This window comes from Columba livia, chromosome 7, assembly GCF_036013475.1.
Source record: "Columba livia isolate bColLiv1 breed racing homer chromosome 7, bColLiv1.pat.W.v2, whole genome shotgun sequence".
Taxonomy (NCBI): domain Eukaryota; kingdom Metazoa; phylum Chordata; class Aves; order Columbiformes; family Columbidae; genus Columba; species Columba livia.
This window is the reverse complement of record NC_088608.1, coordinates 23,579,828-23,599,037: the sequence shown is the minus strand read 5'-3', so window position 1 is coordinate 23,599,037 and position 19,210 is coordinate 23,579,828. Positions and strand designations below refer to the sequence as shown.

The 19,210-nt window shown below is 49.3% G+C and overlaps 1 protein-coding gene across 2 annotated transcripts; it reads right to left on the bottom strand.

Annotated features, from left to right (window-relative positions):
- Nucleotides 1-438: 438 nt before the first annotated feature.
- Nucleotides 439-13,440, bottom strand: HOXD4 (homeobox D4). Of its 2 annotated transcripts, XM_065068861.1 has the most exons (3): nt 10,123-13,440; nt 8,842-8,868; nt 439-3,968 (listed from the first exon to the last, which is right to left on the bottom strand). In XM_065068861.1, exons 1-3 carry the CDS (start codon nt 10,178-10,180, stop codon nt 3,664-3,666), a joined length of 390 nt encoding a protein of 129 aa, XP_064924933.1. In that variant the 5' UTR covers nt 10,181-13,440; the 3' UTR covers nt 439-3,663. The 2 variants fall into 2 exon arrangements, with proteins under 2 accessions (XP_064924933.1, XP_005514261.2); XM_005514204.4 differs by lacking the exons at nt 8,842-8,868; nt 10,123-13,440 and adding an exon at nt 4,369-8,822.
- Between the last annotated feature and the right edge of the window lie 5,770 nt (nt 13,441-19,210).

Below are 19,210 nucleotides of genomic sequence, written 5' to 3'. Positions count from 1 at the left end.
AAAATTGAAACCTACTGCTCAGAGAAAGATACTCACTGCATTCTAATTTCTTTTTCTTTTTTTTTTTTTTTTTTTTATTATTTCATTCCAGGACTCACCTAAAAGGCAAACATCTGTGTGGGGATCGAGGTGACTTCAGGTGTGGTTCCTTGCCTCCTACCACACATGCATAAATCCGGGAGTCCTAGGATGGGCTTGTTAAATGCAAAGCAGTAGCAAATGGATGACAGGCACTTTTAACTGCAGCCTAAATGTAAATATAGACTCCAGCTTGGCCTAGAGTCACACCATTATGGCTAGGGCAATCAGCAGCCCTGTTCAAAGGGACATTTGGAAGGATGCTATGCAGAGTCATACTGTAATGGTGGGAAGGACCAGCATTTTAAGAGAAGAGACTCACCTTGTAAGAACTGTTTGTTCAAGGTACAAACCAGAATCTATTTCTCTACACCTTTTATTATTTCAAATGTATATAGATGGCTTACATCAAAACTACAGGCAACAATTAGTATAAATAACGCTTTAATCAATGGCAGCAAATCATTGGCAAAGTCTATAAAAAGCATAGCACTTTAACAGATCTGAGATTATTGCTGGACAATGCGACCATTTAACAAAGGCTCCAATGCACAACGATTCACCCACGATAAACAAAAATAAACAGCTTCCTCTCCTACACAAAATAACTCTGAAGGAGTGTTAAAACCCAACAAAAATTAAACCTCAGGTTCGTTTTCCACGGGAGATAATGACCAGTGGGTGCTTCTGGTCGTTATTACAGACATTCCCGGCCCTTCAGAGCGTTGGCAGCTGAAAACTATTTCTTTTGGTACTTTCTGCCTCCAGTTTATGTATTCTTCGAGCTTACAGTGTAATTACAACTATGTAAACTTACAGTGCCCAGCCTTGCTCAAAGGGGACTTGAAAACGGGATGTAAGAGCTGTGCCTGCTGAACCCAACACTCGTCCTGGAGACATTAACATTTCAAAAGACAACGAGACAAATTCTGCTCGCAGCTACATCCTTGTTTGACTTCAGTGGGCAAGGAAAGGAAATCTGGGACCAGAATTTGGCCCTTTAATTTTGGGAGCCATCTCAGTCGATAAGAAGCACTAAGCCAGGATTTGCTTATCCAAGGCCATTATTTTCCTGAACTCTACTACACATGCCAAAGTTGGTAGCTCTCTCTCAAATAACACGTTTACCCCGCTCCCAGCCAACTTATCACAGATTTTAAGAAAACAGCGGGGGTCCGGGAGGAGAATTTGGAATAACAGCAGCCGGAGAGGGTGGTGGGTAGTTTGTTTGGGTTGTTGTTGGTTTGTGGGGTTTTTTTCCCTTTCTCTTTTGTTTCCTCAGATCTGTATGAAGAGCATAGGGAGGGTTTTGGACAACTCTGGAGGCAGAAGGCCGCTACCACAGGAACCGGGAGTAACAAAACTTGAAAACTTGTCTCAGGAATTCCCTCCTCAAGCGTTGCTTCTAGTTGCTCTCCATGCCAGAGAAAGGGAAGGGTAGTTTGGGTCCAAAAGGTTAAGGGTTTAGAGGTCACTCTTCCCGGCTGAAATACAACTAATCGAATAGAAAATTTGTCCTCTGGGTGAACCTGTTCCTGCAATTTAGCCGAACTTCAGTAAAATACCTTTTCAGCTTCTCAACGTGAAGGCGTCAGAAAAAAGACGTCTTTACTATGTATGAACCCGGTGCTTTTTGTCACAGAAACAATGATGCGAATAATGCAGGAATATCCATCTTTAATATCACGACGTGGAGATATTCAAGTATTGCCATGTGCAAGTCTGAGAACTGGGCTAACCCTAAGGAAGAACAAAGAGTTTTCTCCAGGCTCCAAAAAGAAAAGACCAAGTCTTACAAGACACATTGCGGACTTCTAGGGATGAGAAAAGGGCAGAAATTAACCGCTCGCCACAGTTAATGCTGCTAAATACACCCCTGTTGAAAAGCTCTCCTTTTATTTTCGAATTAATTCAAGCCCATTTTGGCCAGTGCTTTCCCTAGTGAGCCCAGAAAGTAGTGAGTCTTCGGTGGGAAGCACCCAGCCTGGAGATGTGCACGTTAACTCACTCCCTGCTCTTTCCACCTCCCTTCAGGGTTTGCTCTGGGATTCCTTCTTTGCCTCTTTTCTCTTTAATAAAGGCATCACCTCGTTACAATTTCGATGGTATGGTCCCTCTCCCAGGCTGCCCTGAGGGTACAGGAGATAAGGGCTGAGCTTTAAAATCGCCTAAGCGAAGGTGTAAGTAGCTGAGGGAGCTGGTTTGGCTGGGTTTGGTAGTTATTAACGCACTAAAACTTTGGCACGATGCGGCCATCAGCCAGGGACAAATCCGTGGGTATTAGCTCTGTTCCCATTCAAGCCTTTTCCCTTTCCCTGGAAGCAACTTGCTGGGATTTCTAACCATTGTAGTCATGTGTCTTAGTCTGCTTAAAAACAATCATTGTTCTAAAAAAAAAAAAAAAAAAAAAAAGGACAAAAATAACCTCAGAACAAAACAAAGCAGCAACCTACATAGCCTGTCTCTCTCTTGGACAGAAAATAAATGTAAAATCTGATAGAAACAATGCATTCAGCTTTCAGCTTTGAAAGGCTCAGGTTATATGAGAAATAGCTTTAATTTTTCATTCTGGGTTTTTTTGTGTGTTTTGTTGTTTTTTGCTTTTTTTTTTTTTTTTCCTGGTGGCTTGTGGTCTATTTGTTTGTTTGTTTTCTCCGTTTTTAAATGAGGTATCGATGGTTTAAAGCACAGCGCTGAGCAGAGCAGACTTTGGAAACAGATTTCAAGCCTGTTAGCCCTGGATGGCACACAGTAAGGAGCAGAGACGCTTGTCCTATTCACAAAGGAAATTCAAAAAAAGGGTCGAGAAAGTTGTGTACGTTCAAGACAAGTAAACATTATACATGTGTTCATGAGACTGGGAAGAAAAAGTACTGTATTTCAGCTCCCCTTCCCCATTTTTGGTTTGACCTTTTTTGTTTTTATCTTCACTCTTCTATGTAACAAATAAATAAATACACTAACACTATTAGTACATAAAATAACCCGTTTTCACTTAATTCCTATGCACACCTTCTGAGACGTTATGGAAATGAGCAAGTATTTTCATTATACCAGGAAAGGTAAAGCAGCACAGAAAGTTCACAATTACCAGTCTTTATATTCAAATTAAAGACTATGCTATACATATCATGTCCTCAACTTGCCTAAATGCATCCTTCCGAAATTGCATGGGATAAAAAGACTATTAAAAGTGAAAATCCCAGAATAAAACATCAAACCTTCACTTTCGAATTCAAAACTGAAACACAGGACAGTTTCATTTTCAATGATTTATTACTTTTTATGGACAGAAGGTCTCGTTTAATATTTGCCCAATTCCCACTGCCTGCATGATGCTTTTTTTTTTCTTCCTCCTCCATCTCTCCCCCCCCCCCTTTTTTTTTTTTTTTAGGATGTGCTAGCAGAGGCAAATAAAATAAAGTCCAAAGTAGCGTCATTTTGTCTCCTTTGTACAACAGTACCTTAAAGAAAGATGACAGTTTCTCGAGTCCTTAGCTGCTACATGCAGATTCTGCTTGGGCAGTGTCAGTTATGTACAGTACCGGTCAGAAGCGAAGGATGAAATGGAAAATTTCACCTCTTCTACAAAGTTGTCAAGTCAGTCTGATGGTCCTTGGAACCAGTCTGTAAATGGGGGTTTGAACCCGAGGAAGAAGATCTGCCCTTCGTGTTGGGCAGTTTGTGATCTTTTTTCCACTTCATTCTTCTGTTCTGAAACCAGATCTTGATCTGGCGCTCAGAGAGACACAAAGTGTGGGCTATCTCGATACGGCGGCGCCTTGTCAGGTACCTGTTAAAATGAAATTCTTTTTCCAGTTCTAGGACTTGCTGTCTGGTGTAAGCTGTGCGGGAGCGTTTAGGTTCCCCTCCGTTGTAATTTGGATTCACTGGGAAAAAAACACGGAGAACTTTACAAAGCTAATCTTGACTTGCCGGTTCGACTTTGCAAAAGAAAACCTTACGAGCTGCGAGCATGCGGCCGGGCTGGGTTCGTCCCAGTAGCTTACAATGAACGGGCTGTTCTCCTCATTTAAGGCAGGCACTACAGGCACACGCAGCTAGGTAGGGTGGGAGCCTCTAGCAGGCTCCTAAAACGGAGTTTTTTCCTGCACGGCAAAGCCCCGCATGGCCAACGGCCTATTTCCTCAGCAATAAAAATTTATGACGAGTGTAATTGGCTACCTCGGCTTAAAAAGCTCGTCCACGAGTCTGGCAGGGACTCGAGCGAGCGTCTCTGAGGACGATCGGAAGCAGGGTAGAAGAGCAAAGTAAGAAGAGGATCCTTACCCGAGTTAACATGGACTTTCTTCATCCAGGGATAAACTACTGCTGGCTGCTTAACTGCTGACCCGTTTGGGGGTTTGAGGGCCGGTTGCTGGCTGCAGGCTCGCGAGTTGGGCATTGGAGGCGGTGGACAATGCTCTGCTTGGCCAGGGAAGTGGCTCGCTGGGCCGGATTGCTCCTGTCCATGACCCCGCGGCTGCACGGCGGAGCCTTGGGCATTGCTACAGCTAAAGGGCTGCTCGCTGTAGTTTGACCGTGGGTAGAGTCCCTGGTGCTGGAAATCAGAGCCCTGCGAGGCACTGTAGTACTCGGCCCCCTGCTCGCCTAGGTAGCTATTCTGCAAATATTCCTCGCAAGGAGGAAATTTGGGATCCACATACTTAGAGTTCACCATATACGAACTCATGGCCATTAATTTCTGAAGGTAGAAAATACTAATTTTTCTCGTGTTGTCTTTTTTTCCCCTGCCATAGAGCCCTCCTACTTGCTGTCAACTGAATAAAGTTAGGCGGGCATGTGACCGGCCCGGCCAATGGGGAGGCGGGAGCCGATCACCGGATTTCTCCGCAGCTCCGCATTTCCACCGATTTCACTGAATAATACCCCTGTAACCGAGTGACCCCCTCTCTGGCGGGTCGCACCCCCCAAATCAGGTACCGGAGGTGTAGGGATGCTCCTCGGGCGGCAGCCGCCTCCCCGGCCGGCAGGTAGGGCCAGCCTTTTGTTTGAGCTGCCTTCCCCCAGCCCCGAGGGAGGATGCCCCACCGTCTGATTTACCAGCCGCAATCGCCACCGGGTTTTGTTACCTCGCTTTAAATAAAATATCGAAAGAAACGTACAGAGCGAGGAGCTGGAGAGGGATTAAAAGGGAGAAAACTGATTAGGAGGCAAGGAAAAGAAAAGCTGTCAAAGAAGAGGGTAATATCATGTACAATAGATCTGTCCTGTCTTTGTCTCGCAGAGGTCACCCAAAAGTTACCAGAATTTAGTTCTGCTGAATAAAATTAGGCAATCAGTAACTTCTCATTCACTTTGCAAGCCTCAACACTTATGCGTGTGTACGTATGCGCACACAGACGCAAACGCACACGTTTACATGTAAACGTACACACGTATGTATGTAAAATCATACAGATGGCAGGAAACCGTTCACTTTTAACCACTAAAGTTCAATCAGTTGAACTGGAGACGGCATTTAATTAGGTTAAAAATATCACGGTTTTAATTAGATAAATTCTGTCTTCATTCATCAATATCATTCCAGGGGCACAAGTAAATACATTCAAGTGAGGTGAATGCTGCTTTTGCTGCTGTCGTAAATATTTTGATGCGATCTGGACCCTTGACAGGAAAATTTTGCTAACGTCTGGCATATCTAGCTAATTTATGGGTATCTTTTTAAAGATTCATTCGCTGATTGGTAGATATTTTTTCAGAAAATTTGTAACTTCTGGTGACACTAACTGTTTAAATTCACAGTCTGTCAATGAGAGGTACGACTGAACGACAACTGAGAGTTACGACTGAACGACAACTCGAATTTTAAGAAACGTCCTAAAACCTAGCAAATAGGAGCGAGGCAGCAAAACTTTCATAATGTCTGAGTTTTCAGGACGCACATGCCTTTTGATTCCGCCAGTATTTAAACTTCTAACCATTTGCAGAAAGGTGAAGTTTTTTCATCGACCATATATTCCCCTAGAATCGAATCTGTGACTATATGAATATCACACAAATTCGGTTCTACAGGGTATATATAGACAACGTAATAACATTCTGTTTTCATCTACAAAATAGCAGGTCTTTGCAATTCTCTTAGTCCTTACTGTCTTCTGAGGAATGCAAACTATTCTGCTGGGACTCAGTTCTGAAATACAGATTTGCAGGAAGGTAGCATTTCAGAAAATATTCACGCTTGTTATTGGTGCTGCAGCAGAGCTATACGACTCTTCACCAATTTATAGCGACGAATTTCGACTACCAAATTCTCAGAAAGACCTGATGCTCATTTAAATACTCTGCCGTTTAAGTCCTCGCTAAGGAAAACGGACGTTACGGGTCGAATTGCTCTATTTAGAATAATAATGGTTAACAAAATTTAGAAAATAATCTTTATCTATTTAGGCTAACACGGATCTGAAGACATTTTCCGTAATTAGAAATCCCCCCAAATAACAAAGAATTTTTTAAAAAAATCGAAACAGAAGTATAACAGCCGACAATAGAAACAGCAATTGGTGAAAAAGAGATTAAAGACTGGAGTTAGTTGCTCTGGGGAAGAAGAGAGTTTCCAAATTTACCTTCATCCCATTATGCTGGTCTAGCTATTATCCCCGCGAGCTGCCTGCGAGCCGCAGCCTCGCACCCTCCCAGGTTCTCCCCGCCGTAGCGTTTATGGTGAAGGGCAGGGCGAGAGGTCAGCCGAAATCATTTACAAACATATCACAAAGTTTCATTATTTTTACTTTGTCGACAGCAGCACACAGGAGTACAAAAGTTCATGAATTGTGTCTGACCCAGCTCCTCACTGCTGTCCTGCGGTCAACCTCTTCTCCTTCCACTATTTAAAACAGGCACCATAAGGACAAATAATGGTGCGGGTGTGATACATCCAACCACTGCGGAGGGCAGATTTGGGGGTGTTGCGTTTATCCGAGCGATGTGTACCGGTTTGTTTGCCTGGCTTCAACTCCCAGCTGCCTGATCTCTGGGATGCTATTTTTAAACATGTGCTTTCTTACCACTGCGGTGGTGTCTTCTTCACAGCAAGTGCAACTCGAAACGACTTTGTGATTCTAATATTCTCTTCCTCCCCTCCACCCCCCGATTATTTAAATCTCCACCCAACTATTTTAAGCAGCTCGCCACGCTTTCTCCTTCTTTCTCTGAGGGGAGGGGGGATACATGCCCCCCCCGGAGGAGGTCTTAACCACGCGGCTGAACAGACAGGGTAACATCCCCCCCAAATAGGACCCGGGTTTGGGGTAGCCCCCGGCAGCGGACAAGCCTGCAGAGGGCTGCCCAGGGAGAAGTGATGGGGCTGGGGAAGTAGCAGCTCCCTGCTCTGCCTAATACTACACATTTTCATATTTGTTAGACGCTGTGACCTGCGTTTCACCTTATTGCACGACTTGCTCAGACAGGTCAAAGCCAAAGAGTTATTGATGAACAAAAGCGTTATATATTCACCTCCTGTTCAACTGCCCATACAAAATGCTTTTGATCTATCAGGCTTTTTGTATTCTGGTTCATCATCAGTATGCTAAATGTACGTTGGTAGAAAAGAAGTAATCCATACATTTAGGGTCGGCCCTGGAATAAAATGCCAAGGGTATCTACATGGCGCAGGGCTGAGCTACAGGGGCGGGGGTGAAGGAAAGTTACCCATGGAACACAATGAAAACTGCAACGCTGGAGGTGATTCTTTAGTTCATATTTAAAGGACTCGAAAACCAATATCGCAACGTAAGGCAATAAGAGAAGAAGCCTAGCACAGGCAGTGAAATAGATTATTTATCAGCAAGCAGGGAGAGGAAGCGTGGAGAAACACAAACACAGCTCCGCTCCTCTACATGCTCTCAGAGCGGGCTAGCAGAAGAGGGAAGGACAATGTATACCAAATGAATCTCCAAATATCGCAGGCTTTATTTTCCTCCTTGAAAGACGAGCCAGTTTCAGTCTGAAGCACGAGGACTAAATGCACTTAGCTCCTTACTGCAGCCAGAAAGGTTCAACAGCACTTCCTGCTTCACACTGATTTGCTGCCCTCCCCTCCGTGCCCTCAGCGCAGCTCATGAGGGACCATCGGGGATGCAAAAGCCCCTAGAGTAAAATGTTGCCTCCTAAGCTCAGATACCCACTCCCCTATGTGTCCACACAGCATTTAAATCCACGTCTGAATCTCCCTTGCCCGGAGAGTCCTAGTAGCATAGGATCAGCTCTACCGCCCCACACGACCTGGCTTCAGCGTGGCTGCTCCGGCTGGCCGGCGCTGGCAGCCCACGGAGCCCGCTGTCTCTCTCGCCCGTTCTCCAGCCTCTGCCAAACGAGGTTAACGTTAGACAGCAGGCACGATTACGCTTTGAATCCCGCCTGGAGAAAAGAGTGGGGGTAGCCAGCGTTGTGAGGTGCTGGGACACAACGTGATCCGTCCGGGCTCTGCATGGGGAGGCGCTGTACAGTCCCGCCGAGTTAAAATGGAAACGCTGCTAATTGCTTCAGAGTGTTTAAGAGCAGGAGGACACCTGTACAACCCTATAATAAACCCTCCGGAGGCTGCACCTCCACTTTTAACACGAGCCAGGATTATGGCATAGTACCACAAGCCGACTTCACAAGAAGCTTCACGTGCTGACATAGTATTTTTTCGGGTTTTTTTGGTAGCAGGGATACATCGGTTTTAACTCTTCCAATCTGAAGGGAAGAAACAGGATTTCCAAGCATTACAAATGCTACAAGAAATAAGAGGCTACTTACCATGGATGTTCTTCCATGCTGCCGAACCTGTTGCAACAAAAACGTTTGTTACTGCTGTATTCCACATACGGGTGATATTTCTGGAGAACAGCTACAGACCACGTTTGATAGATGAAGGCAGAGAGGAGCTGGTGGTAAATCCTGTGAGCAGCAGAGTGATGGGGTGGAAGCCCCTTCCAAATGAGGACCACGTTGCATTCAGACAGTTTTTTTATGAACACATGTCTTCCCTGTGTCTGGGGTGTGATCTTTCACTTTTAATATTCATAGTTTAAATTTTATACCGGATAATTTCTAGAAGGATGAAAAGTCAGACCTCCCTCTTTCACTGATGGAAAAAAAAATAATAATAATAACAAAGGCCTTTTTTCCCCGTTGTTCTGTGGTAATCCAATCACTTACAAAGGAAATATTCAGATCACCTTTTCTAAATTGTAACCCATGAAATGTCACGATATGCCATGCAGCATCCATGCTGAGCACAGAAAGAACTACAATTTTGTAAGAATTTATCTTGGATTACTCTAAAATAGGTCGCCTTTAAGATCACCTAATTAACCTAACAGTAACCACGAGACCTGCATCTTTGCGTTAGAGAAGGGTAGATTTGACTTGAGCTTTTCTTAAAATAATTTAATAAATACATTAAAAGATCACTTTAAGGAAAAAAAAAATAAAATAAAAAAAACACCACGCAAAGTCTAGTCCTCCTGAAATACATCATATATTTAAAAGTAAAAATGCTAGTATTTGGGGTTTCTTTTCTGTAAGCGGTTTTTCGCCTCTTCTGTTGTCTTCCTACCATATCTTGGAGACATATTGTATTACATCCAGAGAAATTGCCTGGATATCAAGAGTTCACAAGATAGAGCTTCACAAGACTGGTTTTGTAAAAAAAAAATATTTTTTTTCAGTCTCCCACTCTGGACAGCATCCAGAACTTGCGAGGACAGTGGAATAGCAGCATTTCGGCACTAAACTGTCCCTTATCCTTCTTTTTTTTCTTTTTTTTTTTTTTCTTTTATATCCTTTACGTATACATATTTAGTAAAAAAAAAAAAAAAAAAAGTTTAGGTTCAAATAAGATGTCCCACTAAATTTAGAAATCTCAGTCGGGGAACAGCCCGCTGGTCCCGGCCACCTGAGCTCTACCTGTTCCCTTTCCCCGCAAAGCCGGTCCGCGTGGCCGGGCGGCGCAGCTCTGCTTCCCCACTCCCACGGAGTCTCCAGGGGCACAGAGAGAGTGGAGCGCGGCGGTGGGGAGGCTGATTGCGAACTTACTGCGCGCTCGCCCCCCGGCCGGGGGGACCCGGGAGCAGAGGTGCCTGCACGGCCGCATTCCCGCAGACGGTTCCCTGCTAACACTTTCCCGATTACTGCTTCCAGGAACGAAAGCATCTGCACTTGTATGCTCTTAAACTAATTTATGGTGGGAATTATATTTTGGCTTGTCAACTCTCAAGCCATAAAACAAAGTTTATTGGAATCACGTGCTTCTAAATAGCCACTCAGGACCTATCTCTATGGAACCATAAATAACCTTCGGCTTTAAACTTTTATTCGCTAAATAAAGGTTCGCTGAATCTGTCCTATAAAACGGGACTGGGCTCCGATACCGGGAATGGGTGGAAGGTCAGCTCCTCGGCGTTATGCCGGCCTTTTTGAGGAGCGTGTTGTAGGAAAAGCTGCTGAGAGGCAAGTTAGTGCTCCCAAATTGCTCTTGATAAAGAAGCCGAGTGCATTTCGCTGCGGGTACCCGTTGAAATCTTACATTATATCTTCTAGGGAACAGAGAAGCCCATCATCAGGAGAAAACCCAGAGGTGCTTCGGAGAGAGGAGATCCGCCTCTCCCTTCCCTGGATGCTTATGGCGTTTTGGTCAGGCGTCCCTGGGAAATGGTTCCGACTCATTCACCTCCTGAGCTGTTGCTCAGATTCTCTGTGCCAGGAGCTGTGGGCTCGCCAGACACCCGAAGGACTCTGCAAGCGACCAAACTGCTGGAAATAGCAAGGGCACGGGGCTGTGGAAAGGCAGAAAGTGTGAAGCCTGCCACAATGAGATCTTTGAGGATTGGAAATTTAAGGAGAGTTATAAAACAATAAAACAGTCCTGGTGTGAAGGGAGCAGGGTGGGAGTTAGCAAATGAGAATTTCAAGGAGCCCGACCACAGGAAGTCAAATGATCCTGGCAGTCACACAGCATAAAGGAACCCAGGCAGCAGCTCCCAATCTATCATGGCCAAGATGAGGAAGACGAAGCCACCAGCAGCTCTTGGTGCCTTCGAGGAGGAGCTTGTACCTTCTCCAGAGAGCAGGGAGCCACGTCCGCCCCGTCGGGGACCGTCCACGGACAGAGCAGACCCGCCGCTCCCTCCGCCCCGCGGGTGCGGATGCTCCTCTCTGCGCAGGGGCTCTGCTCTGAAAAACGATCCAACTTCAGCCCCTCGCTGGGTGGTGGCACCAGCTGTCACCAGCTGAGTGGTGCCTGTCTAACGTCAGAATTAGGTAGCTCCTGTTCTGCTCTTACTTGGCCATTTCCCACACAATCTGGCTACACAAGCTTAAAATTGCCTAAAAGGGGCGGCTTAGCTTTCGCCGTACTCTTTAGGTGGCTCCAATCACAGTTGATTCATTTGTTTTTCTCCAGAGAGCAAGGGGCGCCCTGAGCTCCTTTCCTGCTCCTTTTTTTCCGACATGGGTTATTTTGCATTCCTCTATTTTCCTTCCTCTGTGTTAACGCTTAGATCACACGGTATCACCTTCTTGCTTTATTAATGGCTTAAGCAGGGGAATGGTTCTTTCACCCTGTGCCCCCGCCCGCCTAGGACAGATGTCAGGGTCAGTGCATGAGGTGATATTTCAGCAACTTTATTGGGGGGGGCGATGAAAGCCTGGGGGATATGGCCTAGGGCTCCCCGGAGAGGGGTGGACTGCCCTGCGTGGGGCTGACTCGTGGATCTCTTTCAGGAGGAGCACGGCCCGCGCTCCCAGCCCTACTCAGGGAAGGAAAGCGCTCTACGGGGCTGTATCCCGCGCCTTGCTCAGGCACCCGGGCCTCGGCACGGCAGGCGATGCACCAGGGTCCCTGGCAGCCTCCGGGCCACCACCCCGTCCTAAAAGCCCCGTCCTCACTGGCCTCTGGAACTGCTTCAGCGGCAGACAGCTGCAAGAAGTGCTGGGTGCAGGTGCCGTGGGAAGGTGGGGGAAAGGTGCAGCCGGGAAGTGCAACAAAATATGGGAAAAACAGCCTGGGACGACAGGAACCACATTGCAGAGTCAAATGCTTTTACCCCGGACCTGGCAGCGGATGCTGGCTACGGGGAAGGTCAGGTCCAGGGCAGCAGGGGCCGTGTGCGCGGTGGCCACGGGAGAGTTCCAGCTCTCGTGCCGGGACAGGGAGGGTCACGTCCCTCCCTGCGTGTCTGCAATCGCTTCTTAGTGCTTCTCGTAGGCAAGAGAAGCCCACGGTTTGGGGACAAGGGCATCGTCCCTCGAGTGGGGGAGGAGAGAAGCCGTGGCAAGGCGGACAGCATGACGAGCGGCCGGCCAAAGCGTCAGTCCCTGGCATACGGGGAGGGAGCAGAGGGGCGGGCATGTGCTTTGGGTAACTGTGTCAGGGATGCTGGGACTGGGAAAGGTGAGACTGTGGGATATTAAGCAGTTGATGAGTGAGATACAACTCTCTGTGATCTAGGGGCAAGAATTATGTTTCTGCATCTGAGTAATTCTAGCCCTGAGTTTTTGAAGAGGGAATTAGGAGGATTTTCACATTTCCTACTCTAAAATGCAGATGTGCAAGTTGACTTTGAAGATCTGGCCAGTTAATTCTCCAGGTTTTTATGCAAGTGCTCATATTTGAGGCTGACAATCTGGAGATTGATAAGATGAGGAACGAAGTAAGCCAGTAACAATCGGTTTCCTCTGGTAATTGTTGCGATAAAAGGTTTAGGGAAATTGAATCTCATGTGCAAACCACTGTCACTCTTGATGCTACTTGACAAACATGACGATCAGCATCCTACCCACACCACAAGAAAATGACAGGCTCCATCTCTAACTTTGAAGAACTATCGACTGCCTTGATAGCGTCCAACGCATTAGCCCTCTCTGCTTTTATCATAACCCCGACTTTTCAACAGTCACCTCACCTCCCATGCCCTCCCCGAGCAGGATGTGGGCATGCAAAGGCCCCTGCCCGCAGCACACCGCGCCCGCGGGCAGATCCTGAGGCAGCAGAGCTCCAGAGTGGGCAGGGCAGCAGCGACCGCGCCTCGACATCAAACGGGGGCATCGGCACCCCGGGTCCGCGGGGGAAGAGGGCAAGGAACATGGAGGGGGGAGGTGAGGCCCAGGGCCGTGGGAGCGTCTAGCTGGGGCAGACACGTCCAGGGGGGACCAGAGGCCACCAGGGTCATGCCCGGCCATGGCTGGAGCAGATGAAGCCTGAAGGCAACAGGTGAGGCAGAGGCAGAGCCACGGCTTGCAGGGGAATATGCGGGGGCCGGGGACTCTGCCCGGGGGAAGGGAGCAGTCAGGGAGGAGGATGCAAGCCGCCACGGTGCTCTGGCACCCACATCAAAGGGGCAGGGAAGGAAGAGGTGGCTGACCGACATCAAAGTGAGGGCCGGTGACCGGGAGGGCGGCGGGGCACCCAAGGTGAGCTCCGCCGGCACTGTGGGGAAGGCAGGGAGTGCAGACAGGCGCGCATGGGTGCACGCAGGGGGCCGAGGAAAAGAGGCCGTGGCGCTGAAGGTAGTGGGACAACTGAGGCCCAGCTGGGGAGGGATCCGGGGACACCTGAGAAAGGTGGCGGTGGGCCACTTCCATGGGCAGACGGGCGGCCGGGTCTGGGGCCCGGGGCAGGGGGCGGCGGGACCCTTGCCCAGACTGGGAAAACGGCCAGGCTTGTCCTACAGCGCCTTCTCCTGGAAGAGGACGTGGAGACAAAACGGCTGGTGGCGGCGGCCAGGGCCTGCCGCGCCCCCGGTGGCCGCTGCGCTCCGCGCCTCGACCCAGCCCGGCCGCACCGAGGGCGGGAGCCGCAGGCAGGTGACCCCGGCCGAGGCGGTCGGGCCGGCGCCCACCCGCGGGCAGAGGCGGCGGAGCCGGGCCTTGACGGCGGGCCCGGGCTAGCGGCTGGGCTGCTCCCCGCCGCCCCCGCACCCTGGCGGGATCCAGCTCGGGTCACCCCCGGCGTGGGGCGCTGTGTGGGCGATGCAGGCTGCCTCCCCGCCCTCGCCGCCCCCTCCCCCGCTGGTGATGGGAGGCTAGTGCTGGGTTTGGGCAGAGCCTGCTGTCGCTGAATGCACTTTTATTGCCTCTTGTCTCTCGCAGAGATCCTTCCTCAGCGTCCCGCCCGGCCCCCGCGACCTGCTGCAATGTTTATTGTGCCTCATCTTTTCCTTTCGCTTCCTGTTTTTTCCTTTCTCGCTCCAGCAGCATTGACTGCCGCACTGCAGTAGAGCCGTAAATACCTTTAACAGCTGCCTGCCAACCGAGGGGTGAAATACTGTCTTTGTTCTGATTTTTTTTCTGCCCTCAGCGCTCATAAAACACCCCATGAGAATGATTTGTTTGGGCAAAGAGAAACATTATTGGGAAATTAATGTATCGGCGGAATTCGCTTTCTTAAGAGCGCAAAAACAACGTGTATTTCTTTGCTCAGTCTTATCGGCTTTCCCGAGTCCGCAGCTCACAACTCCTCCCCTCCTTGTACCAAACCCCTGCCAGAGTCGGGGAGCAGCGGTTGCGCTTCTCCAGGCAACTTACAGCAGCTAAGAGGGAGCCCAACCTGAGTGCCCAAATGGCAGCCGGCACCAGCAGTACCTAGGCACGGCCCGGGTGCGCAGGCTGCATGTCCTGTTGGTAATTTTGCGGTGGTGTTGTTTTACTGCCCGTGCGTCAGTAAAGGCTAGGGATCGGCTGTTTCCTTCCAACAAAAAAATGAGATGAGTCATAAATTCTGTCGAACACGTCGGGAAACGAAGCAGGTGTGAGAAATGTGAATACGAATTCTATATTCCGAAAATCACAACACACCAAGACATCTACACACATACAGGCACTCACGCTATATATGTGTATAAATATATACAAAAAATACAATCCTCATATGTGCCCCATATATATACTCACACATATGGAGTTTTTTATGGATACTCACAAACACATAGGTATATTTAAGAGCCTACACATACCTACGTGTGCTTCAATGTTAGTGAAAGAAAATCAAGAAAATATAAAGAAAAAAGGAGAGTAAGCGAGGGGGGAAGGAAGCCGTTTAGGAGGAAATAAAGCCGAACTCCCACACAAACTAGTGCGATCATAAATGCATATGTGTATGCGTATGTGTCAGCATGGACCCGCAGACACACACATGCATATTACAATTCGTTAGAACATCCTGCTTTTGTTTTCTTCTTTTCCCTAGGCTACAAATAATTTCAAAACTGCTCAAGGACGAAATTTTTCGAAGTTTTTGGAAAGATTTATAGCCAAGCAGCTATAATTACCGTGTCACCTAGGAGGGATTCTGAGAGCGAAATCTAACGCAATACATACTTTCCAAGCTACTCTTGAAGACTGTTGCTATGTTGAAAACGATTCCTCACAAATAATCCCCAAGTCCTTCAACAGCACGGAGCGGTCGGCTAGTGCAAAGAGCCAAAGCAGGAGGGAAAGGCATCCTAGCCCTTATAGTAGCTGAGTTCGGTCTTAGCAAGCTGGGGAGTTGAATATGGATGGATTAAATAAGAATTTCTCATGCGGCTTCAAAATATGTACCTGGGACACGTCCCACACCTTTCCACCCTCAGTAGATATCCTTTAATCGGACATTTAGCTTTACCGTTAAATTAGTGGCTGCTTTTGAGGTAAATGGCGATTTGCTAAATTCCTGCAGTGCAATGGCACAGTGCGTTTCCATCACTGACCAACCATGTAAATACCAAATACCGGGTAGTGCTTTTTCTCTTGTGCGTTAACATTTTGAAAATGAAGGAGAGATGTGTAAAATATATATATGTTGAAAAAAATATACTTCAAAACCATATATATTCTACAGAGAGAAGTAGAGGGGTAGATAGGTATGTATACGTATATAGGTAAAGCGGATATGGAGATACATATATAAATAACGCAGATAAACTTTGCGTGACTGTTCTATCTCCTCTACATATTTCAAAATAAACCTAAGGTTTGGGCTGTTTTTTTGATAACTCGTACCCGATTTGCCCCCCGTGATTTCCACGTGGGTGAGTAGCCGTGCTGCGGGGTGCGCTCCGGGACGTGGCTCCATGCAGCCCACACCCGCACTGCTCGGCGAGGAGGAGCTCGGGGCTGGGGCCGCCTGCCCGCTGCCGAGCCCGGCCCGTGTGCCTCCCGCCAAGCCGGTTGGAGTCGCAGCTCTGGTTCATCCACGGTACAGAGGGAGAAAGATGTGGTGAACCATCCCGGCGGGGCGGGCGGGGGCTCCCCAGGCTGGCCCCAGGCACAGCTCGCGGCCCGACCGGCTTGGTGGGACCGCTCCGCCCCCGCGGGAGCACTGATCCCGATTCTCCTGCGAAAACACCTGTTAAGCTTTAAAGTTATGCGAGAGCCCTTCCGCCGTGGGGCAAAGAAACCGCAGCGTCACCACTCCGCTCTTCAGACTGCCAGGGTCAAAACTACCCAGAAAAAAGGCCTTTTATTGGAAGAAATCCCGCAACTGCCTGCGCGCACTGCGCTCCAGCCTTCCGCCCCTCGGCGCGGAGGGTCGCTGATCGCCGCACCATTGCGGCATCAGCGCTTTTCCGCGCCAGATTGCGCAACCGCTGCGCCGCACCCTGCAGCATACCCACAATTCTTATTGATAATAACAACGAAAATTACAATAGCAATAACAGCAACCGTAATTATGGAAATAATAGCAAGAATAAGGGGCTCCGAGAGACAGGTGACCAAACAGGACAGGAGGACAGGGAAGTCTATGTCGTGCCGCTGTGCAGAACGGTGCGCGGGCGCGGAGAACCAGCCCGAGGGGAGCTGAATGCTTACCGGTTCGCGGCACTGCCCGCCTGCGGAAGAGCCCGGAAGGGTCGCTGTAATCCATTTTGCGCCCGCGTAGCAATCCGTGTGCCGAAGTAGACAGCGGCAGCGGGGGCAAAAAGCGGCGAGAGAGGAGTGGGGGGCTGGAGGCGGTGCATCGGCGGGTGCGGGGCTCCGCGCATCCCTCCGCGGGCGCGGGAGAGGAGGCAGCGCGGAGCCGGGGAAGTGTCAGCGCAGAGGCGGCGGGACCGACCGCGGGTTTTGGGGATTGAGACACAAACATGAGGGCGACTGCCATACACCTCAGCCTAGACAAAGGTTAGGAAAAGAGGGGCTGAGTCCCTCTGAAGGCAGAATGCAGGGGGAAATTCGCCAGGGAAATCAGGAAAAGGCCATGAAAGCGCTCGCTGCCTGCACATGACCAGCCGCAGCCAATGACGAGCCCAAATAGGTCATAAAAAGGTCTATTACCAAGTTGTAAATTTTCTTCAAACAAAAAGGAATTTACTGCAATTCCTTGCGGATTTTGCACATACTGCTTCCCAGCGCCATGTTTCTTTCGCCTGCGCGCTGCGCTTTTACTGAGTCCTCGGTCTCGCCTGCCCGCGGCCTGAGCGTCCCAGGCGCTGTGGCGGGGCCCCGCGGGCGCGGTCGGGGCACGGGAGATCCGCGCGGGGAGCCGAGAGCGGGACGAATTCCCGCGCAGCGGCCGGGCAAACGCACAAAGCAGGAGGGTACCGCTCTGTGCCGGTGGGTTCGTGTCCTTCCCCCTACGAAAGGGGGTTTTACCCGCATTTCCCCCCGCCCCCGCTCCGCAGGGCCCTAGAAGAAACCACATTTCCTTGAGCGCCCACTGCTGAAGTCGAAGCCGTCGCCGACCTAAAAATAATCCGAACTGGTTCCCCACCCCGAAATGTGCGGTTGCCACAGGTTGCGCCAGGGGCTGTCGTCGCGCCCAGGCTGCCCGCAGCCTCGCCGGCAGGGGCTGCTTCCGCCCCCGGTGAAACCTTCACGGGGGCGCTTGGACCTGGGGCACCAATAGGGAAAATGCGATTCTTAGAAAGTACTCGAAAAGATTAAAATCGGCCCGGTGTCCACAGGGAATGCTCAGCTTGGAGATGGAATATTGTGTGTGGTTCTTGCTCAGTTTTTGTTTCTGGGAATAGGCAGAGTTCTCTATCAGTGCCTCTGTGCTGATTGTACCTGCCTCGAAAATATAGCTAACAAAAATAAACAGTCTTAAAGATGTAGCATCTTTCTAACACGCTGCTTCAGGTAATTGCGCACCCGCGAATATCACACCCGCACAGCGTGTCCCTCGGCAGAGGCATCGGCACCTTCCACGGTGGCTCTGCAGCACCCACAGTGCACAGAGCTTCTCGACGTGGGAACGAAGAAATTCCACGAAAACCAAAGGCACGGTCCCTCCGCGCTGCGGCCGCCGCGGGCGGCCTCTCGCTGCCGCTGCCACCGCGGGCAGCTCAGCCACGGCTTTTCCCTGCCAAAATACCGCTGCCTCTCCGGTGCTCGACGGCTCAGATTTTAACGGAGTCTTACTGAACGGCCGGGTCGATTTCTGACTCGCTTTTCTTTTTCTTAGCAAGAATCCAAGTACGAAAGAGGAAGGGATTCAGCTGCACGGCCGTGAAGGGAAATACCTTAAAAACTCCAGTGATATTTTTTTTTTTCTTAATAAATAAGACAGGGACGATCCCATTTACCACTAGGCCTTCACAAATTATATGTGCACAACGAAGTCAGTTTTAGTCTGCGTGGCTGCGTTCCCGGTCAACCCGGAGAGAACGACGCTAACGGAAACCTCTCCAGGAATATTTTAAATTTGTTCTCTTTTTCTGGAAATTGAAAACAACTACGGCAGCAGCTCTTTCGCGGACAAATATTAGCCTAGGAAGTGCTCCGTTCTGGTATTACGCGTTTGCCCCGCCTGTAGCCCGGGTGTGCAGCGGGCGGCAGCAGCGCAGCTTCCCTGCGGCAAGGCCGGCCGGGACCCCGCTGCGTCGAGCCCCGGCCGCAAGAGCAGCAGGAGAAAGCGGCTTTTTCCTTGACCGGAGAGCAAACATGCCGGTGCAACTGGCAACGGGATAATTTTGAAAAGCGAGGGTTTTTTACATGTCAGGCGAGTGAGTTTCCTTAACCGCGCCGCCACCAGCCCCACATCCTTCCTGTACACTAGGGGTACTGATGTATTTATGCAAATCCGTGCGGCAAAATGTTTACTTCACTTCTCGCTGAAGTTTCCCCTCGTTTACAACCTTCTACCAACTAGGCGACTAAAATAAACCGAGAACAATAGCTCCGCTTGCTTGTGCCTCCCTCTAGAGCT

Bases quoted from the DNA above. Each gene is read 5' to 3' on its own strand.
- HOXD4 (XM_005514204.4), bottom strand. From the start codon at position 4,777: ATGGCCATGAGTTCGTATATGGTGAACTCTAAGTATGTGGATCCCAAA. The intron at 3,969-4,368 runs GTAAGGATCCTC...TTTTTTTCCCAG, and splicing joins GAAAGTCCATGTTAACTCGG to TGAATCCAAATTACAACGGA.